This window comes from Amyelois transitella, chromosome 15, assembly GCF_032362555.1.
Source record: "Amyelois transitella isolate CPQ chromosome 15, ilAmyTran1.1, whole genome shotgun sequence".
NCBI classification, from domain to species: domain Eukaryota; kingdom Metazoa; phylum Arthropoda; class Insecta; order Lepidoptera; family Pyralidae; genus Amyelois; species Amyelois transitella.
This window is the reverse complement of record NC_083518.1, coordinates 2,192,376-2,216,297: the sequence shown is the minus strand read 5'-3', so window position 1 is coordinate 2,216,297 and position 23,922 is coordinate 2,192,376. Positions and strand designations below refer to the sequence as shown.

Here is a 23,922-nt window from a genome sequence, read left to right as displayed (position 1 = left end):
AATTTACCTTTACCTTTGAACAAGAAGGTTCCGGGTTTAATCCCCAGTCATGGCATGAAACTTATCAAAACTATTAAACATCTCCTATTCAACTCTTCTTGACTGCAAAAGATATCGTTATACAAGTAGGTACCAGCTACATAAAAAAAATTGTAGGTACCTACCGAATAGTAAGTTTGTTGTTGGCAAGCAACTTTATTGATCTAACTTGTTCTTCCTTCTTGTCAATTTTCATTGATTTAACTAATGCTAACCAAGTGTAGCTGAATATAATGCGTGCCGTTAAATCATACCTATTTAAAAAAAAATTATATCACTAATGTAATCTAAAAAATAACTAATAATGTAATGAAAAAAAAATCTTAGCAAAATTGGTTTTTCATATAGTGGGTATATCCTGGAATCATTTTATTTTGATCCTACCGATAAGAAAAAGATAAAATAAAGCCTAGAATACACTCGGATAAAGCAGGCTAAGTAACCGAAAAGAAAAGAGATTCACAAATAAGGCTGTGATCACACTACGCCAGTGTAATGTTTCAAACTATGCAAGCTACTTATGCGAAAAAACATGATCTCCCGAACTGGGACCCAGTTAGGTTGGAGTACCCTATCAGAAAGTTTCCTAGCACCAATAAATCCAGCGAAACTATAGCAAGGAGGTGGAAGCTACCACCTGAGATAATAAAAGAAGGTGTAAGTATTTTTTTTAAATTAATTACATTTCAAGTTGTATGTAAATTCATGTCCACATTCATTCAATCATAAATGTTGAATGTAAATTCAATCAAGGAAAGATTTAATTAACTTAAAGATACGAGTAGACTATGACTATGGTTTGCAACGTGTCACCGATTGAATCTCAATTCCATCATTATACCATACAGCTGAACGTGACATTTCAATCTTTTTGAGACTGATGGCTCTATAAGACGTGATTATATGTATGCATGTAACAATTGCAGCTGTTATATCTAAATTTATAACAAGCTGTGCCCGCGACTTCGCCCGCGTGGAATAGTTATTTTGGACATCATTGAAGCCCTCAAGGATGAATAATTTTCCCCGTTGTTTTTGCACATTTTCCATTATTTCTTCGCTCCTAATAGTTGAAGCGTGATGTTATACAGCCTAAAGCCTTCCTCGTTAAATGGTCTATTCAACATAAAAATATTTTTTCAATTCGAACCAGTAGTTACTAAGATTAGCGCGTTTAAACAAACAAACCAAACAAATAAACTCTTCAGCTTCATAATATTAGTATAGATTTCATTCACATAACTAATCGATCAGAGAGAACCCATTGAAGAACTTCGGGATTACCTTCGAGACTACAACATCACCAAGGAGTTGACCAGGTCACAGACATCAGAACACTTTGGTTACAATGAACCAGAGACAAGGAGGTTCAATAAGCACACCTCATGTTTAGAGAATCAGTATGTTTATCCGGTTGCACGAAAGGTAAAAACTAAGTAACTTCAATTTATATTCATACTTAATATTATAAGAACCTTCGGAACTCATGTGAGATTAGAATAAAGTAAAATATCATTTTTTACTTTTGAAATGTATTATCAATTACTTACTTGAGTTATACGACTTAATGATAAATGCATTGTAAAACAGTCAAATTTGAACAGAGAAATTAAGACTTTTAAATAAAGTAATTATAGGATAAGCCTAGCTACAAAAAAATCGATGAAACGAACTACGTATTATTTACTTAACTAATTACATTAACATTCTTATTTTTATACTAAATTATAACCTCAAAAGATGATAAAAATTATAATGATTATAATATGAACAGCTCGAAGCCCGGCCGCCACAGAGCACAGCCCACGGGACCACAGAGATGCGCAGCGCTTTCGTTGAACCCACCGCACCGTCTCGACTGGTGACAGATAAAGATCAGTTCAAACATCCGGCAAGTCTGCTTGACAAGGTATATCTATAGCTCTTGCTTAATCACTAAAATATTTTAAGGTTATACATACATATGGTCACGTCTATATCCCTTGCGGGGTAGACGGAGCCAACAGCCTTGAAAAGCCTGAATGGCCACGTTCACGTTCAGCTATTTAGCTTAATGATAGAATTGAGATTCGAATAGTGACAGGTTGTTAACCCATCTTCTTAAAAAAGAATCCCAAGTTTATAAGCCTATCCCTTAGTCGCCTTTTACGACATCCATGGGAAAGAGATGGAGGTAGTTAGTTGAAGGTTATAAATTAATTTTATTCGTATCACAAACAATCTTATTAGTTGACATTACTTAAATAAATAAATAAATTACTTATGTTCTAAATTCCTGTCGAACGCAAATATAATAACAAACAATCCACGAGATCTGTAGACAAAATTTTCTTTGAAAAAAAAAGTTGAATTTAAAGAATTCTTTCTTTAAATTCTAATCATTTGATAAAAAGAAAATCTTTATATGGCGCAAAAGGTGACAAATCATTGTTCATAATAATAAAAAAAAAAATGACATGATGCGACCAACTGGGTTTCCACTCAGCATATGCATGTGTGTATGTTGGTTACATATAGGATAGGTTACTGAAATGAATGAATTAAAAACTGTCCTTTATATAAAAAACAAAAATTTCTACTTAACATTAAACGCTTAAAAAGGCCAAATAATTACTGCAATATTAAACCTAAACCTCTTTTCGGTTTTTCTCCAGCATCACTTCGCTCCCAGTTTCCACAAAGACCTAGAACCCTTGGACACGACCCATGACGGTTTTGAGAAATACCTGGACCCGTATCTTACCACGAGCAGGCTCCATCACCGACCGTTCACAGCTGACCAGCTTTCCAGACCTTCTGCTTCGAAAGATATCGTTACCTACTATACGTTGGCGAAAACTCCTTGGGTAAGTGATTTGGCGAAAAGAAGAAGATATGAGAAGGAATGAGTATAAAAATATAAATTATTGAACAATAGATGTCGTAAGAGGCAACTAATCTAGTTGAAGTCTGGTAAAAAGACTTGAAAACTAAAATAATGATGTGTCGTCGTCTTGCATCGCAAGGTGAGGTGAAGCTTTCAAATAAATCTCAGCGAATTATGATGTAATATGAAGAAGTTATGGTGTTACAACCATCAGTTACAACATCATATGCACTAGTACCAACTACCTCTTTACGTACATCTTCATCACGTCTTTATCCCTTACGAGGTAGACAGATACAAAAGTCTTGAAAAAACTAGAACTTCAACTGTATGGCTTTTGTTGATAGCTCATCGCTTAAAATAAGAATCACAAATTTATTTGCCCATCCCTTAGTCGCCTATTATAACATCCATAAGAAAGAGATAAAGTCGTCCTATTCTAAAATGTTGGAAGCCGCACGGCTCTACTACCACTTCTTTAGTTTTATGTTATTCTGGATTCTATGAATAGATCAAATATCTAGAAGAAAGCAAAAGTTTTACCATGCAAAACTAAAGAGAAATAGAGAAGCTTTTAAATTAATCACAATAATTCTTCCAGGTCTCAGGTATTTAGTATTCTGGAAGTTTGTATTAGGGTTCAATTAAATAGGTATTTTTATTTATAATAAAATATGGAAATAATGAAATAGAAAACTTAATTTAAAAGAACACAAATTAAAACTAAAACTTACTTATAAAAAAGAAAAACAAAAGGATGATTACAAATTACAAAAATTTAATTTACAAATTGTACAGTCCCTGCATAGTATCAACTTACCAGAGTTTCATATGTCTTTGAAGTGTCTTAAGAAATCAAGTGGTCCTGCTTTACTAGCAGCTAAGGAGAACGTCTAAGAATAGTGTTACAATAGTTCTTTGATATTTCAGGCGTGGTCAGCCAAACCAAAGATCGAAAATTGGAACCTACCACCGCGTAGACCAAAATCTATGTATGACAGGGAGAGGTTCAAGCAAGACTTTAGGGAAATAAGGACACATAAACAGTTGCAATGGATACCTGGGTAAGTGTATTCATATTTTATAAGGTCTGTAGGTTCATTCAGGTTGTAATAGGACATTCAAACAGTGACAGGTTGCTAGCCCACTATCTGAAAAATTCTCACGAAATGATATGTATGGAGAAGAATAGAATAGACTTATTTTTAAAATTGGATACAAGGTATCACTTATTGACATCACATCACATACATACATACATATAATCACGTCCATTTCCCTTGCGGGGTGGACAGAGCCAACAGTCCTGAAAAGACTGATAGGCCACGTTCAGCGATTTGGCTTTAAGATAGAATTAAGATTCAAATAGTGACAGGTTGCTAGCCCATCGCCTAAAAGAAGAAATCTAAGTTTATAAGCCTATCCCTTAGTCGCCTTTTACGACGTCCATGGGAGAGAGATGGAGTGATCATATACTTTTTTTTTTATTGGTGCCGGGAACCGCATGGCGCATACATCACATCACTTAAATCTTAATATTACTACTACCGCTTCCAAAGCGCATGTGTAGAAGAAGCGGCGGAACAAACTACACTGTATGTATGTATGTCAGTATTTAAATATTTTACAGGGCGTTTAGAACAGAGTCGAGAGACAACTACATACCCCAAGCCAACTGCGACGTGGAATCACAAGTTAGGAATTACTACAAGCGCGCAACAAATCAAATACTGACGAAGAATAAACATGAACAATCTGTTATACAGCAGTCTTATTGTTCGGAAAATTCTAGAATTGGATCGGGGAGGCCTCTCTGTGCAGATATAGACCCGTTTGTGGAGAGAAATAAAGCGGTTGAAAGAATGAGTATGCGAAGTTATACGTAACTAAATATAACATGCTTTTAGATTAAGTTAGTCTATACTTATATTATAAAGCTGAAGAGTTTGTTTGTTTGAACGCGCTAATCTCAGAAAGTACTGGTTCAAATTGAAAGATTAATTTTGTGTTGAATAGACCATTTATCTAAAAAGGCTTTAGGCTATATTACATCACGCTGCAACTATTAGGAGCGAAGAAATGATGGAAAATGTGAAAAAAAAACGGGAAAATTATTTACCCTTGAGAACTTCAATGATGCCCAAAATAACTATTCCACGCGGACGGAGTCCCGGGCACAGCTAGTAAGTAAATAAATAGTCTTAATCTAGGTATATTGTTGAAAAACGCACCTTGGACTTCTCTCTAGATAGGTAAGGACGGAGACTAACGTTAGGAAAAATAAAAAAGTTTTTAATAAATAAAGAACCTTTTTGTACTTAAATTTGTTTTTAAAAAATCATAGATAACTCAGTGAAAAAACATGTCATAAACATTATCAAATCTGTCAAAACACAACATTTTTTTTTAAATAAATTAAAAAAAAAATTAATCAAAATGTACATAAAAATTAAATGGAAATAATTTATTTTATCATCATCCTAATGATCGTGTCATACTGTGTATATTTAATTCAGCCATACTGGATCTTGATACTAACTTTCACTGTGATATACACGTTATATTCACAGATCACTTCAATTTTCTGAGGTGAGTACTGTTTATCACTTACTCGTATATTAAATATTAAGAGAAACGACTTGTATTTTTTGCCAGTGCCCTGTTATAATACGTAATGCGCAGAAAGGCACAGGTTCAAATCCTGCCTTGGCCATGTACCAATTTCTATTTTCGAAGTTATTATGTACATTAGTTTCATTACTAACCGATGCTCTTACTGTGAGGGAAAATATCGTGAGAAAACCTGCACATTCAGGCAGCTGAATGTGTAACCATGATCGATCCAAGACGGGTTGAGTTTACCTGCAAAGGTTGCAGAGGTCAGGTGGGAGTCGTTTTGTATAAAAACCTGACTCACCCAATCCAGGGTCCATGTACATGGTAATCGGGACTAAAGCCTGGGGGAAGTTTTATAAGAAAAAATGTATTTTAATTAAAGATTTGTATATTTATTTCTGTGTCTGTTTTTCTTAGCGAAGTCCCGCACAAAAGTAAGTTTTATTTTAAAGCAACTGCAGTCTGTCCTTCAACTACAACCTGGTAGAAACTAATCCATCTGGGATCATTTTCACTCACACATACAATTGCCTTAATGTGCAGTTTTCCTCACGTTTTTTCGCTAACATTTTGACGGGACCCTGAGCCCTGAATATGTACTTCATGCTTCATCCATATTTATCAGTTTTCTAAGATTATATAAAATGTACGTATAACTTTCATTTTTCTTTAATTATCAAGAAAAAGTAATTAAACGCTCCGATTTATAATAAAACATAAAATCAATTTTCTCGCTTTATTTATAAAGTGTTGAACAATGCACGTACTTATATAAGTAAGTATATACGTAGTAGGTATGCAGGGATCCAGGCAAATGAAAAGATTTAGCTTCTGTCTACCCCTCCACGGAAGATGTATGCTTTTATGTAAGTAGGTATTGTGTACGAGATTTATTGTTATTTTTGCATTAGTTTACCTCGTTTCACGTCAGATAAGTGATATGATACATATAGGTAATATTTATGTTAGTTAAGTAATACGTAATAATCAACTTATAGGGACGTGGTATTCAGTGTTTCACTTTTCGTGGTAAGTTATTACTCTCGTAAGGATATTAAGACAGATTTAAACATGTTTAATGTGTCTTAATATCGGAAATGTAATAGTGAATGTCGGCCAGTGCCAGCGCCGACACTTATAGAAGTCATTGTAAGTTTTTCAGCACACGTGTTTAAAGTCAGTCAGAAGAAAGAATTTTTTTATAAAACAGCAGAAACGTGCCATTGAATTACTAACAGAGAGAAAGAGAGAGTAAAAAAATCCATGAAAATTAACTTAAATTTTAAGTAAAGAGTTTCAATATGTAACTACATTAATAAAGTTTAAGTCTTACCTATTTAAAAAGCTCGTAATTTGCTTCTTGTCATACACGTATTATTTGGAACGTCCCTTATCAGCCACATCATTTTGGCCTAAGCTTAAGGTTATTTCAAATAATACAAACTTCAGTATAAGCAAAAAAAAATTATCTTGCATCTCCTTAAGCAATGTATAACAAGATATCTCTTATTCATTGAGCCAGCAGCCTGCTCATCTGAAAGTCAGCAAATATTTGTATTTTGCTAACAAACGACATTAACAGAGAATATACTACGTTGTAAGAGTGAAAAGGAAACAGTCAAACTTTTTTCACCCTCACTGTACAAACCCGTGCTCCGCCACAGTAAATATTTATTTGCACAAGTGTACCGTCCCTACTGGCGTGAACACGTCTAGTATTAAGGTTAAAAAAAATAGCGTAAATAAGAAATGTTAGTGAAAGTATTGTTTATGTTTGTTTTGGCGGGTATCGGTCGCGGCGATGGATCGTTAAAGGTAATGCACAGACAAATATTTTATTCATTAAGATAATTTTAGTTGAACTCAAGATTCTTTAAGGAAAATCCATGAAAACGTGAATTGAAGAAATATTTCTGGCACATGGTAACGCATGCGCATTTACTTCTGTTGTTGTTTGTCCTAAGGTTGTGGTGAACCCTTATTATTGGGGATGTATGCACGTTTTCTTATATATTTCATAAGAAAACTTGAACAACACATTAACGTTTTCAAAACACCTTTTGACTTAACTTCACTCCAAAGTTTACTATTTATGAATTAAGTATTCGTAATTTTTGATAAAATTTACTAATAAACTTATTTTTAATATGTCCGAGTCAATTAACGTAATCTTATAATCATGGCATTTGTTAATAATGTGACGTAAAAAGTTACTAACGAGTCCATTGTTTCCAAATGATCAATAATTATCTGAGCGAAGTGAAATCGTAGTTTTTACCCGACTGTAAAATGAGGGTTATTATGTATTTCTTTGTATCATTAACATAATTTTCCTGGCGTTAAACCCGGTAACGTGTTCATCTCTCCGGAGAAAAACCTGAAGTTTACTCATAACGATATCCTAGATTGTGTAAGTCAGGTTCTAACACGATACGACTCCCGTCTGACCTCCGCAACCTTTGCAGGAGAACCTAACACTTATTGGATCACGATTGGTCTCACATTGAAGTTAATTATAAATAAATATATTCGAGGCAGATTACACAAACTGAGTTGCCTGAAAGTGCAGATTTCCTCACAATTTTTTTGTTCTCCGTAAGAGCATCCATTAGCAATGAAACTAGTATAAAAGGATATCTATTAGGATAGCTTAAGAGAAATAACATTGAAGACAACTTTCACTGCTCTAGTTTGAGCTGCGCGTGACCTCGAGATTATATCGAAGGTATAGCACGTGTGCGATGTATGAATATTATTATTCATCATGCATCATGAAAGGAACAGAATAAGACTGAGGGTGCAACTGGGAACACGCAAAGATGAGATTCTGTTTCGTGGAAAACTCTTCCCTAATCGTGGGGATGTTGTTTTTGTACATATTTATGACCAAAAAATCTTAAAATATAAAGTTAGAAGGGTAGTCGCATTGTGTAACACGGGACTTACCTTATAGTCAATAGTGGTGTTCTTTTTTATTTAAATGAAATCTGTTGAATCTTAAGCTGTTAGGTACCTAGGTTTCGTAGAACGACGATTAGACTAGATTACGTACTAGCTACAGTTGAGCTACAGCCATACATTTGAGCGTGGCCTAATAGTCCATTCAAGACTCTAGGTTCTGTTAACCCCGCAAGGGATATAGACGTGATTATATGTATGTACTTTTGATAGGGTCAGTGGTCTTAATTGTAAAATTTCAACAAATTGATTCCTTTCGATAATGAATGTTGCATAATTAATGACGATATCTAAACAATGAACAATCGATTTTAATGGTCTTTCATTCAATTTCCAAATGTTGTTTCATTAAATTGTAACAGTTGTTAAGATACATAATTTAACACAAAATAAGTATTTGAATTTAGTCTTTCTTAAAAGGTAACTAAAAGGTATAAATATAAGATATACATTCATATATCATTATTCCGTGTGCGATATTATTATATTTAATAAAAAAATTACTTAAAAAAGTAATAATTTTAAACACTATATAAATAGCAAGTAAAATGTTGTAATCTCTGCCTACTCCTCCGGAATAGTAACACTATTTTGACTATGTACATAAACTATGCAAACGATTCTTAAGAAATTCAATAAATTGTTTAGAAGTGAATGCACAAACTAATACAAAGGTATTACTTATACATATAATCGCGTCTACATCCCTTGCGGGGTAGACAAAGCGAATAGTCTCGAAAAGGCTGAAAGGATTAAATTTAAATTTAAATAGTGACAGGCGATGGGCCTGCAAGCAGAACCTCAAGTTTATAGCCTTTCCCTTAGTTATTTTCTAAAGTACCAGAATTCAAACAACGCTTTCTAAAAATTGACCCTTACAAGCCCTTTGTATTAAATTTACAGTTGTCTATGACGGTTCTGTACGAGAGCAAATGCCCCGACAGTCGCTCGTTTGTGTTGTGGCAACTCAAGCCGGCGATGCAACTGTTGCGCAACCGCATTAAGTTGCAACTGGTCCCGTTTGGGAAGGCTAGGGTAAGTATATTATAAGGTTTAACATTCAGGATAATTCATAGGTTAATATGAAAGTGTAAGGAAATTAATTATGTAATATTTGTTTTATATTAATTAATTTAGATTTTTAGTATACTTAATTATGAAGACGGTTTTAAAAATTGGACGCATTTTTAACAACTAGTGGTAGCATTGTGGCCCAAGCTTGATATAAATGCCTCTTAAATGCTTGTGCATTTTTGACATGGTGTTGACATAATGTGTACTGTACAGTGTATACATATCTTATTTTATCTTTATTTATTTGACAAAATATTCGTATTGAAATAATTACTTTACATTCATTCATGTTTTTTAATGTAGACAATGTGCATTCGTCCACGATTTAGACTTAAAAGATCTATATTTGTAAATTGACTTCTAGTGAAAATGCTCCAGTGTAGTTTGTTCCGCCGCTTCTTCTACACATGCGATTTGGAAGCGGTAGTAGTTATAATTCGATTTGAGTGATATGACGTCAATAAGTGATCCCTTGTGACCACTTTTGAAAATGCATCTATTCTATTCTATTGCATTTTTAGAGTTTAACAGCCACTTTTAACTTTAATCTTTATTTCAGAGTACGAACACAGGCTACGGTTTCGAATGCCAGCACGGCCCTTCGGAGTGCCTGGGTAATGTGGTCCAGGACTGCGCGCTGAGTCTGATGTATGATCGCGACGATTCTGAGAAGACTGAGTATGTGGCTTGCGAAATGTCAACTCTTGCCGGAGCCCGGGGCAGTCTTGAGGTAAATAAATATGTAGTGCAATCTATACTTACTCGTATATTATAAAGCTGAAGAGTTTGCTTGTTTGTTTGTTTGAACGCGCTGATCTCAGGAACTACTGGCTCGAATTGAAAAATTCTTTTTGTGTTCAATAGACCATTTATCGAGGAAGGCTTAAGGCTATATAACATCACGCTGCAAATATAAGGAGCGAAGAAATAATGGAAAATGTGAAAAAAAAACGGAGAAAATTTTTCATCCTTGATGGCTTCAATGATGCCCAAAATATCTATTACACGCGGACGAAGTCGCGGGCACAGCTAGTATGAAATATTTAGCTAGCTTTTATTGGTCAGGTCTGGACGAATTTGAACACCAAATGCTCAATACTTAGTATAGCTAGCGAGCACCATCGCGCCGTGAACGTATCAAATCAATGATTCTTGCGCAAAAGGTCTCTTTCGCAAAATGTACCCGTCGTAAAATGTATCTTTCGCTGAATGTCTCTTTAGAAGATTGACTCTTGACCTTAAAAAATAAGATTCAATTAGACTTTGTTATTTCGTTCTATGCTGGTCGAGTAGAGAAGAAAAAGTTAGCGTGTCACAGCTACTACACCTGCCGTGCAGATTTTAAAAGTCAATCATAGTAAAGGCTAACTAAGGTGTCTTTTTTTCTTGTATGCGATGGGCTAGCAACCTGTCACAGTTTGAATTTCAATTTCATTATTACCTAAGCCATACAACAGAACATGGCCTTTCAGTCTTTTCAATACTTTCAGGCTTTGTCTACCTCGTAAAGAATATAGTTGTAATTAATTATGTGTAACAGACTGGTTTTTTACCAGATCACTAACTTACTCATATTGGTGGTTATTTATTTGTTTATAAATTGTACTCCCGAGGTGTAGTTTTAATTTAAATTAAGTATTATTATATGTAAAGTAGATTTTTTTTTGTTAAATGTAACATGAACCTAATTGACTATGTGATTTGACGTCGGTTAATTTACAAAAAACGCTATAATGTTATGGAGTAATTAATGCACTTATTACGAAGTTTATCGTTCTTTTTCTCACCTTATCTAAATCCGTGTTAGACATGCTATTTAACACGTCTTATAAGTGGTTCACGTGTATGACGTATTTTGTGAGAAAGGTATTTAGATCCTGAGTTTATATACATAAGTTAAAAAAAAAACAATTTAAAAAAGAATACGACCACTCCATCTTTTTCCCTTGGATAACGTAGAAGGCGACTAAGGGATAGCTTAAAATCTTACGATTATTTTAAGCGATGGGCTGTGTACCTGCCACTATTTAGATCTCAATTCTATCATCAAGCCAAAAAGCTGAACGTGGCCTAAAAGTCTTTAAAAATGTTAGCTCTGTCTACCCTGCAAGGGATATAGACGTCACTATATATAATTTTGTCAATAAAAAAATTATATAACAAAATGGTCGAATTGGGAACCTCCTCCTCTTATGAAGTACGTTTAATTTCAAATAATAGGTTGGCTTGGTACGTAATATGAGACATTGAATATCAATTCACTTCACAGGGGAAACCAATCCATATTGGAACATGATAAGAGCTGTACTATATTCCCTTAGTCGCCTTTTACGACATCCATGGAAAACAGATCAAAAGGTCTTTATTATAAAATAGCCGGGAGCCACACGGCTTACAGATAGTTTACTTTAAATTAGTTCTGTGCGCTTTAAATAAACTTTCAGTGCGTACAAAATGCAAACCTGGCTGGTGCTGCGGTGAACCAGTGCATCTCCTCCGGGCGGGGTAGGCAGCTGCAACTAGAGTCTGAGCGTTTAACCAACATGTACAGTCCCAGATTCATACCCACCGTTGTTATTAATGGGGTAAGTGGTGTACAGATTATTTGTTTCAACAGTTTACAAAATTAACATGCATGCATGCATGCTCCCACGGCATGGCATAGCATACATGCAAACTATTGCTGTGAAATGAGACAGCATGGCATGCGCGACGCCATTTTTAACGGGAGAAGTATTATTGCTGTCCCGTTTCACTTCGTAATAAAAAGCGAAACAGCGATAGTTGTTCGCGTAATATGAACGGCGGCGAGTGTGCATGCTACGAAGGCAGGTCTGATAGCAAAGAATAAACATAGTATGTGTCAGCTGCTTCTCATCTCGTGCTGATTGTAAAAGTCGATGAAGGGAAAGGCTAATAAAATTGACATTCTTTTTAAGGCGATGGGCTAGCGACCTGTCACTATTTGAATCTCAATTTCATTATAAAGCCATATAATTGGAAGTGGCCTTTCGGTCTTTTCAAGACTGTTGGCTCTGTCTACCCCGTAAGGTATGGACAACTAACAAAATCTAAAGTTGACTAAGCAAATATACAAGGAGAGTATGGATGGAAAAGTAGGAGTGAGAACCTTGACTAAATTAAGAACATCCTGGCAAAAGATCAACTCAAGAGTACCCGAAACCGCCGAGCTTGTATGAAGAGAGTAATGAATGTGGATGAAGCGGAAAAATGTAGTGTCTGCCTACCCCTCTGGTGGGAGAAAGGCGTCATTTTATGTATGTATTTATGAATAATTATTTGTTTCCTTTTACAGATATTCAACCAGCGGGTACAAGACATGTCACAAGTGAATCTAATTGATACTTTATGTAGAATACTGCAACAGCCATCTGAATGTAGATCATACAAAAACTCTAACTACTTATAGAAATGAGCAAAATAAATTAATATAATAATATACTATGAAATTTTTATTGCAACTTCAGCGTTCAAGTTTTTTAGTACCAGTAATAGTTCATCTTCTTCCTCCAGGCGTTAGTCCCTGTTACATCCTCACCTTTCTGGAGAGGAGCCGGGGGTGCGCCTTTACGATCATGATACTTGCCGGTACCTGTGATTATCAATGTGTGAGAAAAAAATCTTTAACTGTCAGTAGAAAGGCTGTGAGGCTGGGAAGTAGAAACCTTAATACATACATACATATAATCACGTCTATATCCCTTGCGAGGAAGACAGAGCCAACAGTCCTGAAAAAACTGATAGGTCACGTTCAGCTATTTGGCTTTAAGATAGAATTGAGATTCAAATAGTGACAGGTTGGTAGCCCATCGCCTAAAAGAAGAATCTCAAGTTAATAAGCCTTCCCCTTAGTCGCCTTTTACGACATCCATGGAAGAGAGATGGAGTGGTCCTATTCTTTTTTCTATTGGTGCCGGGAACCACACGGCACAAATACATACATACAGCACTTTTTTATCCCTTACATAGAAGTAATCTTGAACAGAAAAGAAGGTAGTTGGTAGGTTCAGCTGAATGGCTCAATGATGGAATTGTGACTTTTGATCTTGACCCAAAAAGTCCCGAAAAGGTCGAAAGCACCCACAAGCTTTACCTGCATACATATAAGTCACGTCCATTAATCGACCATTTTAAAATGAAGTTCTTATAATTGACCAAAACTCGACATTAACAAAAGAAACGACAAGATTTATATACTGAGAGGTTACCAACATATTAAATGAGAAAATAAAACAATTGCAATGTTTGTATGCGTGAAGGTTGTATGTATTTTTATCAGTAGAAAGACGGCGAATTATCGACAATCCATTGATAGTAGTGAGCTACGTTTGTATACACGCTTGGCACTCCTTCGCTGCCACAGTTCTCAGAACCAAAAGATACTATGCCCACCTGAAAAAATAAAATGATCGTCATGATATATGTATCTAAGAGACTTCTTACCCTCTTCAGCTCATACTTTTGACCGTATTAGGACTAATGTTAAGATGGTCATCGATATGTATGAAATATTTTTGTAATCATTCGAATTTGGATAAACAACCATTAAAAAGAAATGGTCCTATACTTAAGTGCCGTGAACCCGACAAGACTTTCCCCCTTATTAATTTTTGTAACGGTATCTAACTTCATCGTTTTGCGAATATTGTCGGAAATTTTCTCCGATTGCTCAGGATTTCAAAATTTATTTTTTTAATTATATGCAATATTTCAACTCTCTACGACCGTTAGCTTTCGGGCAAATACTCTGAGATAATGAATGTACCTTTGCAATTGCATCTTCAGCAATAGTACTTTAAGGCTTAGCGCCCGCTTTTCCCTGACGATATAAGAGTCAATACAAGTGGGATATGAAGGCGGCATCGTTTTCTATGTAGCCGACTGTACTTACCTGAACGTATTTCTCATCCCTGTACAGCAGTAGCGGAGCCCCTCCGAAGCCAGAACAGGCGTCCCTCCCCTGCTCCCCCCCAGCACACAGCTGCCCCTCGTGGATAGGCACTGACTGACCAAATATGCTCTCGCAGGTCTCCAAGGTCACCAGGGGAACGTCAAGCATTTGCTGGCGACTTATCTAAAAAGGTTTTCAAAACTTTAGTTTAGGTTTTATATTAAAATGTTTCAAATCAATTCAGATGCGTCAAACATGTTGTTAACTATACATGTTTATCACCTTTACGAATGGCTCGAACACCATATTTAATTGAATGGGCTCAATAATGCAATTGAAAAGAAATCAATATTTTTCTATTTAAACCATTGAATCGGCATAGATTTTTTAAAAGTATTTGATTAACTGTAGGTATATCATAAATATTCAAAACTTGAATGACAATTGATCACGACCTCGGACAGATAAAACCACTGAAGGCCACGTCACTTCCGGTTCTCCGGAAACACATCGCTTTGTGGCAATAACACACGTGATCGATGATGGTAAGGTCTGAAGCCGCCGAGCTTGCATGAAGAGAGTTATGAATGTGGATGAAGCGAAGGAAGTATGCAGAGATCGTGGCAAGTGGAAAGAGGCAGTCTCTGTCTACCCCTCCGGGAAAGGGGCGTGATTTTATGTATGTATGTATGTATCAATGAAGGTTTTACACTTTTTCACAAGTTGGAGCATTTGTTAACAAACTCCGACTCAACTCAGCTAGAACCGCAGTTTCCCAGACTATTACCAGACTTCCAGAGACGAGCCAAGATCTTGAGTTTTTTACACGAACCGACTTCCGTCTGACCTCGGCTGCCTTTGAGGAATCTAACCCATATTGGATCATGTAACACATCCATGGATGATACGTAGGTTTATACGTATAGTCACGTCTATATCCCTTGCGAGATAGACAGAGCCAACAGTCTTGAAAAGACGCCCACGTTCAGCTGTATGGTTGTACGATAGAATTGAGATTAAAATAGTTACAGGTTGCTAGCCTATCTAAGAGGATTCCCAAGTTTATAAGCCTATACCTTAGTCACCGTTTCCGACAACTACGGGAAAAATATGAAGTTATTCTAAAATGCCGGTAACCACACGGCACCATGGATGTTACACGTATCCAGCTGTCTAAATATACAAGTTTCCTTACGATATTTAACGCTCTTCGATAATAGCACTAAACTCATATATTTATGATTACGTCACTTCCGGAAACATACCGCGTTATTCTGCCCCGACAGCTTCCCCCACCCGACGAGGTACGCCCGTTCGTTTATAACTACTTCCGGACTGTCGTTCAGACAGACCGGCGCCGCTGTCACTGAAAAAAAATACACCATTTTTTACAAAGACAGCCATTGTTTTGACCTATTAAAATGAGATGAAATGATCGGACGGACATCAGATTGGAGTGACACCATAATGGGAGTGTCAGTCAACCTCTGTCATTGCCAAGGACGTTCAAAGCTGATTCGTTATTCTATTACTTTAGCTCGAAAATTTGATTTCGTGGAATAGTATTGGTGGCAATTTTCATATCTCGATTAATCAACAAGAAGAAAAGAGAGAGACAAGATTATTATGATATTTATAAGTCTTGTCTATGTCTTCCTATTTCGTTAAAATTTATTTAAAAATACATTATTGAAAATATAATAAGCAAAAGCCTTTTTGGACTGTTGCCGCTGTCTAACTCGTGAGGGATAAAGACGTCAATTCATTTACGTTTACGCCTCGGGGAATAACTTGCTAGTATCCAATAAAACGCTGGCTACTCGGAATTATGAAAATAGCTTAACAAATAACAGGTTGTCTGCGTGTTCTGATTTCCAGGAATAGTTAGGTAGAGGAACGTTAAATGACGTTCTCATACTTATCATAGTATATTTGATTTACTCTTTCGTTTATTAATATCTTCTGTCCATGTAAGAAAAAAAAATGAAACTAACTAACCAAGAAAACTGACATAATTTCACACCACGGTTACATAAGAAATAGGATAAGGCAACAACGATTAAGTTACTCCTTAAACTTACCTGAATATTTAATCTCCTCTCTAAGCACTATGAGTGCTATATCGTGCCTGAATATCTTCTGCTCGTACCCCACATGGACCACCACGTTTTCCACCTTAATAGCTTGCGTGGGAGGTGCGCAGAAAAACTCGTTGCAGTCTGGACTCCGACCAGTGTCCCATTCACCAACCACTACTGTTGATCTGGATAAAAATGAAGATGAATGTGAGTCTTCTTCCTCCTGGCTTTAATGAGAGGAGCCCAAGGTATGCCTTTGACCACGGACCCTGGATTGGGTGAGTCATTTTATTACACGAAGCGACTCCCATCTGACCTACGCAACCTTTACAGAGGAACCTAACCATATTGGATCGATCATGGTTACCATCTTTTTACCAAAAATAGTCATTGGTCGATGGCCGAGGTGAATTTTAACTTAGTAGGCAAGTGCAGAAAAGTGACAACCTCCTGAAATTTATTGGATATTTCAAATGAACAGTATCAAATAAAATAAAATTAATCCATTCAATTCTCCTGCTCACAAGGTACTATCTACTACCGACCTCTCTTTATAGGTTTTTTAGGATATATACAAAGACCAGGGTCATTTACAAGATTATAAATGGCAAACGAAAAAGTTCTTATTATAATATCTAATAGATAATCTTATTACCACACAATAAGTATATAATGTTCTAGAAGTAGTTGCTATAGTAATGTAACTTACAATTTGTATCCCTCTGGTTTGGCCAAAGCGCAGTGGGCAGCCGTGAGGATAACTCGTTTGGAGATAATGGATCCGCTGCAGGCGAACCTTACGTTACCAGACTCCTTGTCTGGAAATAATGAATGGTTTATTATAACCTCAATAAAGTAACTCACAGCGCGTGGGACAAATGAAGATTCCAAATAGTAAACATAGCGTAAAAAATCAACTTTACAATTCAAGCAAAATTTAAATGACTTGAGAATCTTCATGCAAGAATGACTTCAAGTTTCACTTTTAGTGGCGTCTTTCAAAACGGACACGGATGTGTTAAATTATCCTTCCCAGTCCTGAATCTTTAACAGAATCGGGATGATAAATGAGAAAAACTAGCATGCTCATGGCATAAATACCTACTTAATGAGCTTACATAAAGACAGCTATTAATGAATGTATAATAATGTCCTTTGATAAAACTAAAGGCATTATGGGTGCAGGGGTGGTGGCATGTGGAATTACGTAGTTTCTGCCAACCCTTCCATGAAAACTTACGTGTAAACCCAATCCTGGCGACCCACGGATGAGCTCCGATCCCACTATAGTTGCTAGATTTCACCATACTCTGGCCACATCTCTGGGAACCTTCCGAGTAAACCCGGGCGCAGTCGCAAGAGGGGCAGCAGACGTAGTCCTCGTTGTTGGCGTGACCACACATCAATTGGTTGAGGCGGTGGAAGTACCTGGTGAAGAAGCAGTTGAGACTTCATTGACATTTTTGTTGGAATCTTTTGCATGATGGATTGATTTTATGGTATAATTCACTAATGTTTGCGTCTGATATTTTTATGTCTGATATTTTTACAGTGAATTTAAAGAGTCATAAATGAATAAGTGAAAATCACACCCTAAAGAATGTATGTAGTTTTAATCTAGGTATCCAAAATTGATTAGAAACCTATCTCGGAATGTTTATATAGTCTACAATATGAACGAGACATCACATAAAAATTGCAATTTTACATACAATTACGTATTTTTGCGAGACATCACAGCACCCAGCAAAAGCACCATACAATTTTTATTCAATTTTTCTCAATCTACTTGTAAAAATATCATATACAAATAACTTACTTATCTGAAGAGAAGCATGAGAAGTCTAGTAAATCTTCCAGTAGCGGGCATGAACTTATAGGTTTGCAGGCCGTATTGGGTGGGCAATTTCCCTGAAATCGTTATAAATAAACTTATGAAAAAATAAAAAATCTAACGTACCGTGTGGTTCCCGGTCCTTTAAACTACGACCACTCCGTAAACATCCCATGGATGTTGTAAAAGGCGACTACGAGAAGGCTTAAAAACTTGGGATTCTTCTTGTAGGCGATTGGCTAGGAACCTGTCTCTATTTGAATCTCAATTCTTGTGGCTTTTGAGTCTGTTTAAGACTGTCAGCTTTGTCTACCTCGTAAGGGATATATACATGATTATTATGAACGTATACATGAAGAACGAAGTAACGTAAAACATTAGTGTGGTCAGGAATTACATATACATCTAATCCCACTATAATTTTCGTTTTTCAGTAGGTCGTGTGTTTTTCCAATTGACTGAAGCTTAGTTTCAATGCGATAATAAGACAAAAATGTTTGTAGAATATGATCCAAGGTGTTCTAGGGTCTATTGTTAGTTCGGCAGATAGGAATTGGTTCATGTTTCTACTCAGCCCCAGGATTGGAGCATAAATACAACCTCCGACTTATCATCGTCGGAGCCGCTGTTCCCCAGGAATAACACCTAACCTGGTGTAAGATTTTCCCTTTGGTGGTTCTTCCTTTTTTGGTCGAATCATTGCGCCCGCTACAGAAGCGTAGAAATAATCAACTTAGGGTTAGTTATTTATAAATAACCATTTTTATAATATATTGTTACCTTTATGTCTAGTTCTTCATCGTCTGATCTAACTCCACCCATTCCTACACTTATAGTCATAGCTGTAACAAAGATTTAGGTATTACTACTTATAAAACCAAAATTTGCATATAAATACATACTTAAATCACGCCTCTTTCCCGGAGGGGTAGGCTGATACCATATGTTTCCACTTGCCACGATCCCTGCATACTTCTTTCGCTTCATCCACACAACTCTCTTCATGCAAGCTCGTCGGTTTCAGGCACTCTTGATCTGACCTTTTGCTAGAACGTCTCCGATTTGATCAAGGTACGTTCGTCTAGGCCTTCCCACTCCAACAGTCCAATTAACACTCCCTTTATATATTTATTTACCTTACCAAATTTTGATTTCAAATATATATCAAGACAAATAATCAATCAATTTGTACATCATCATAATACCTGTTATACAAAGAAAATATCCTAGCATATTTAGGTAAACCCTTTTACATGTCAGCTAGACCTTGACGCTTCTTTGAAAAGCTGTAAGTCTTTTATGTTATTTGCTGAATAGCATCATGATGATAGGGTATTTTCATGATTATTAATGGTTGTAGGTATATCATTTGTAGCTTTTTTATTAACAGTTTTGTATTGACACCGGAAAGTCACTTTCACTTAAACCTACTAGTTTTTAGATCAAGGTTCTAGGATACCTTACATATAGTCACGTCAATATCCCTTGCGGGGTAGATAGAGCTAGAAAAGACTGAAAGGCGACGTTAGTTGTATGGCTTTATGATGGAATGGAGATTCAAATAGTGACAAATTGCTAGCCCATCGCCTACAACAGAAAACACAAGTATATAAGCCTATCCCTTAACCACGTTTACGACATCCATGGGAAAGGTATGGAGTGGGGCTATTCTAAAGTGCCGAAAACCACACGGCACCTGCACGACTCTAAAACTATGTTCATAAATATTGATATTAAATAAATGTCATAATCTAAGTGGAGCCTTTACAGAGAGAATAATGTATTCTCTCGTCCACATTTCTATTCTAAGTTTGGATAGCTGTGAAGTTGAAAGAAATGCTGCAGTGCAGTTTGTTACCGCTTCTTCTGTACTTGACGCCTTGGAAGCGGCAGTAAACTTAGTTTTAAGTAATTTATTTAACGTCAACCAATGTTGTTAAAACAAAAGATTTGACAATTATTAAGCGATATAAAGTATACTGTAATAATGAATAAAAATTTGAATTTGAATTAGAGAGGACCACAAATAGCTTCTCAAAATTTTAGACTGGACTGCATTTCATGCATTTAATTGCAGTTATATAAACATAACTGCCCGTGTATTGTACCATATAATTATGGCGTGTTCAAATCATCACACCGACCTTGACTATTACTGAGATATGATCATCTATATGAAGGCTACAGTTTCATTGTGTCATATGGAATTGGTCGAATGCACATTTTGATACGTAATTACTTGTACGTCAATAATGCTCTTACGGTGAGGGTAAACATTGTGAGGAAACCTTGTGAGACTTTATGGGACGCTTTAAAGTTCAGAAATTTCATTCCTTAATAATTTAACTAACGACACGCCCCGGCTTCGCACGTAGCATTTATATCTACATGTAAACCATCATCTTTAATCAAACTATCTATTAAAAATAACTGCATCAAATTCAAATTCCAACTTTAATTCATTATCATTGGACACTTTAAATATCACTTAATAATTGTCATATATTTTGGTTTCACAACATTTAAATTATTTGAAACTAAGTTTACTGCCGCTTCTAAATCATCAGTGCAGAAGCGGTAACAAACTGCACTGCAGCATTTTCTTCAACAACGTCAACTTCACAACTATTGGAATGGAAATGTGGACGAGAGAATACATTATTGTGATTAATCTATATCTATCTATATACATATAATAAAACAGTAAAAATATTTTGTCTGTACATTGTATTTTTGACTGAAATGGATAGAGGAACACTTAGAATGAATAATAGAAAGCAAAAAATTTTTTTTTTAATTTCTTGTCTGTCTGTATGTATGATCACGATTATCTCCGAAAGTACTGAACTGATTTGCTACAAACTTTCACCAATTGCTTTGTTTTAACTCAGAAGAACATTTAAAGTTTGTTTCATCAAAATCGGTTCACTAAAAAAAAGTTATCGATATTTGAATGAACTCAAAGCATGAGTTTGCCTATAAATAAGTTACGAAATTTAAAATTCAAAGTCATTGTACGACAGCTATCTACAACATATAAATATAAGTGATTTTTTTTTAACATTTTTGTCTGTCTGTCTGTATCTGACTGTATGATCAAGATTCAACTCAAAATTTACGCGGACGAAGTCGCGGGCAACAGCTAGTTGACTTATATGTTTGTAATTTGTTGTGTAGTTATAAAGATATAAGCATACAAACATAATGTTGGAAAAACGCGGGAAGAGACTACTTTATTACTAGATATGTAGTGTTTCTGCAAACTATTATTATCTGTAACTGTAGTAAGTAGTTTTCTTTCGCCGTCAAATATTAAAAAATTAAAATTATATAGCATGATTTAATTAGTCTAAAATCATATAAAATTACACATTTCACAAAATTTTTGTTTTGTCGAACTAATAAATAATTTACAATTCTTTTAACATACTCGTACTTACATCCAAATTGGGCATTAACAGTCCATTCAAGAAAACACAAAACTAACACTTTCATATTAAAACTCATGATTACAAATATATTTATTCACTTTTAATTAGAAAAAAAAAACTTTATCACTTTGTATTACACTTCTATCTAAAGTGATGATAAGTTACTATATTTCACAACATATTATTTTAGTTATAAATCAGTGGTTCTGCGCACCTGTGATGGGGTCACATAAATGACACGGTAGAGAGCCTCCGTTTCGTGCGGTGGTGGTCAGGGATGACCAACATAATGGTCTTTCTTTTGGACTAAGATCATAGTTTAACTTGTTTGTATAATTTCTACAGGTCGACTTGTAAAGAATGCCATTAATTAGCATTTAGTGCACATATTGTAAAGCTCAATCAAATTTTGAATAAATAAATAATAATTTGCCTGAAAGGCATTTCCTGACGCTTCTAACAGCCTTTGCACATATGTATGTTGATTCATTGAATAAATTAAATTGAATAAATGATTTATTTAGTTATACATTAAGAGCTTATATTAGCGACTTCCTTAATTTCTAGTTAAATAAAAAGCAACGGATCATATCTTAACTTCTAATGTTTGTGGATTTTTTGTAAAGATTTATATAAAATAAATAAGCATTAATCAATTTTATCAGTGACAATTTTGAATTTGTCTCCCCTTTCTCTTTAAAAGCTTGTCTTTTGGGTTGCATATGTACTAGATTATTTATATTTATGCATCGCTACAAATTGTTGAACACTCCTGATCCAGAGTGAATCACCACTACAAGCGTTTACAAGCTATACACCAACATTAATTATGTACAGGCGATAACAAAATTGGCAGGACTTCTTTTTTCAATTATGATGTGTTTTATGATTACTTCACATGACTATCATAAACTAAAAAATAATACTCCTTGCTTTTTTTTTACCAAACAAACTTCAGAAAATCCAAAATAGTGTTATTGTGCCAATTGTATGTATACATACATACATATAATCACGTCTATATCCCTTGCTGGGTAGACAGAGCCAACAGTCTTGTAAAGTTCAGCTATTTGGCTTTAAGATAGGATTGAGATTCAAATAGTGACAGGTTGCTAGCTAAAAGAAGAATCCCAAGTTTATAAGCCTACCCCTTAGCCAATTGGTAGGTATATGATCGAAAAAATATATCCTGCAAAATCCAGTGGACAATGTCTCCGTAAATGCCACATTTTAATTATATACTTACTTTCTTAAATCATTTTTGTAAGAATATAACAGAACGACTTCCTAGTATCTACAGCTCATAATTAGAACAATTACAAAAAAATTCAATGGAATTCAAATCCTTTTCCTAAACACTTTAGAACACGAATGTATCCTGAGAAAAATTATTCGATTAGAAGTCGACTACTACTTATACTATATTTAAAATATCATTGTACCCAAATTCGTGTTAATTATGTACAGTCGCCGACAAAACTCAACATAGTTCCGTCATCACACGGTGGAACCGACTACAACAAGGGTAAGTGTTATCGCGAAATCAGTTTTTTTTGCATTTGCTAAAAAAAAGTAAAAGCGCTCATGTTGTTATAATAAAAATCAGAATCCATTAAAAATAATTTTTGTGGTAGTACGTAATATTAATGAATGAATAAGTAGAGAATTAGGTTGGACAATTTATTACCCATTCATTAATGCTACATACATACATAATTATTATTACGAATTTAAACTAAAAACAACTGGAAACACCGTATGTCCTATGTACTTTACAAGAACATCAATTCATCATAATATTATTATAATAATAAAGCAATAAGCCATTTTAACATTTTAGTATTACATTTTTATTAAAAATAATTCTCACATTACGAAACGACCAACTTTTTTAATTGAATTAGGTAGGTACTTACTTTATTTTTTCGCTGCGCTCTGTCTATACTTTTTATCTTGATGCCTTTGTGATGAGTTTTTGCTACCACAGATGTCATTCACATCACTCCAAGAATACGTACATACAGTTAGCTTCTGTTAGCACTCGCAGATTGTAATTGAGTTTGTTATTTAAAAAGAAATAATTATAAATCAATTTGTTCAGGAGAAAAATTGAT

The 23,922-nt window shown here is 35.2% G+C and overlaps 3 protein-coding genes across 3 annotated transcripts; 2 read left to right on the top strand and 1 right to left on the bottom strand.

Annotated features, from left to right (window-relative positions):
* The first annotated feature begins 546 nt into the window (after nucleotides 1-546).
* On the top strand, nucleotides 547-4,792 carry LOC132902585 (uncharacterized). The gene is made up of 6 exons (XM_060948363.1): nucleotides 547-696; nucleotides 1,294-1,464; nucleotides 1,814-1,948; nucleotides 2,694-2,885; nucleotides 3,836-3,969; nucleotides 4,536-4,792. Exons 1-6 carry the CDS (start codon nucleotides 547-549, stop codon nucleotides 4,789-4,791), a joined length of 1,038 nt encoding a protein of 345 aa, XP_060804346.1. The 3' UTR covers nucleotide 4,792.
* A 2,418-nt stretch (nucleotides 4,793-7,210) lies between these two features.
* LOC106139754 (gamma-interferon-inducible lysosomal thiol reductase) lies at nucleotides 7,211-13,015 on the top strand. Its single transcript, XM_013341249.2, has 5 exons — nucleotides 7,211-7,336; nucleotides 9,383-9,514; nucleotides 10,113-10,283; nucleotides 11,998-12,138; nucleotides 12,870-13,015. The coding sequence occupies exons 1-5, from the start codon at nucleotides 7,271-7,273 to the stop codon at nucleotides 12,981-12,983; spliced, it is 624 nt and encodes a 207-aa protein (XP_013196703.1). The 5' UTR covers nucleotides 7,211-7,270; the 3' UTR covers nucleotides 12,984-13,015.
* An 824-nt stretch (nucleotides 13,016-13,839) lies between these two features.
* Nucleotides 13,840-22,021, bottom strand: LOC106139752 (CLIP domain-containing serine protease B4). Its single transcript, XM_013341248.2, has 9 exons — nucleotides 21,818-22,021; nucleotides 19,158-19,219; nucleotides 18,363-18,454; nucleotides 17,784-17,971; nucleotides 17,253-17,361; nucleotides 16,547-16,728; nucleotides 15,731-15,831; nucleotides 14,466-14,648; nucleotides 13,840-13,966 (listed from the first exon to the last, which is right to left on the bottom strand). Exons 1-9 carry the CDS (start codon nucleotides 21,882-21,884, stop codon nucleotides 13,850-13,852), a joined length of 1,101 nt encoding a protein of 366 aa, XP_013196702.1. The 5' UTR covers nucleotides 21,885-22,021; the 3' UTR covers nucleotides 13,840-13,849.
* Nucleotides 22,022-23,922: the final 1,901 nt, after the last annotated feature.

Bases quoted from the DNA above. Each gene is read 5' to 3' on its own strand.
- LOC132902585 (XM_060948363.1), top strand. From the start codon at position 547: ATGCAAGCTACTTATGCGAAAAAACATGATCTCCCGAACTGGGACCCA. The intron at 1,465-1,813 runs GTAAAAACTAAG...TAATATGAACAG, and splicing joins TTTATCCGGTTGCACGAAAG to CTCGAAGCCCGGCCGCCACA. The intron at 2,886-3,835 runs GTAAGTGATTTG...TTGATATTTCAG, and splicing joins CGTTGGCGAAAACTCCTTGG to GCGTGGTCAGCCAAACCAAA.
- LOC106139754 (XM_013341249.2), top strand. From the start codon at position 7,271: ATGTTAGTGAAAGTATTGTTTATGTTTGTTTTGGCGGGTATCGGTCGC. The intron at 10,284-11,997 runs GTAAATAAATAT...ATAAACTTTCAG, and splicing joins GAGCCCGGGGCAGTCTTGAG to TGCGTACAAAATGCAAACCT. The intron at 12,139-12,869 runs GTAAGTGGTGTA...TTCCTTTTACAG, and splicing joins CCACCGTTGTTATTAATGGG to ATATTCAACCAGCGGGTACA.
- LOC106139752 (XM_013341248.2), bottom strand. From the start codon at position 21,884: ATGAGTTTTAATATGAAAGTGTTAGTTTTGTGTTTTCTTGAATGGACT. The intron at 19,220-21,817 runs GTAAGTACGAGT...TCTTTGTTACAG, and splicing joins TGTTAATGCCCAATTTGGAT to CTATGACTATAAGTGTAGGA. The intron at 14,649-15,730 runs GTATGTTTCCGG...AAACCTTTTTAG, and splicing joins TGTCGGGGCAGAATAACGCG to ATAAGTCGCCAGCAAATGCT.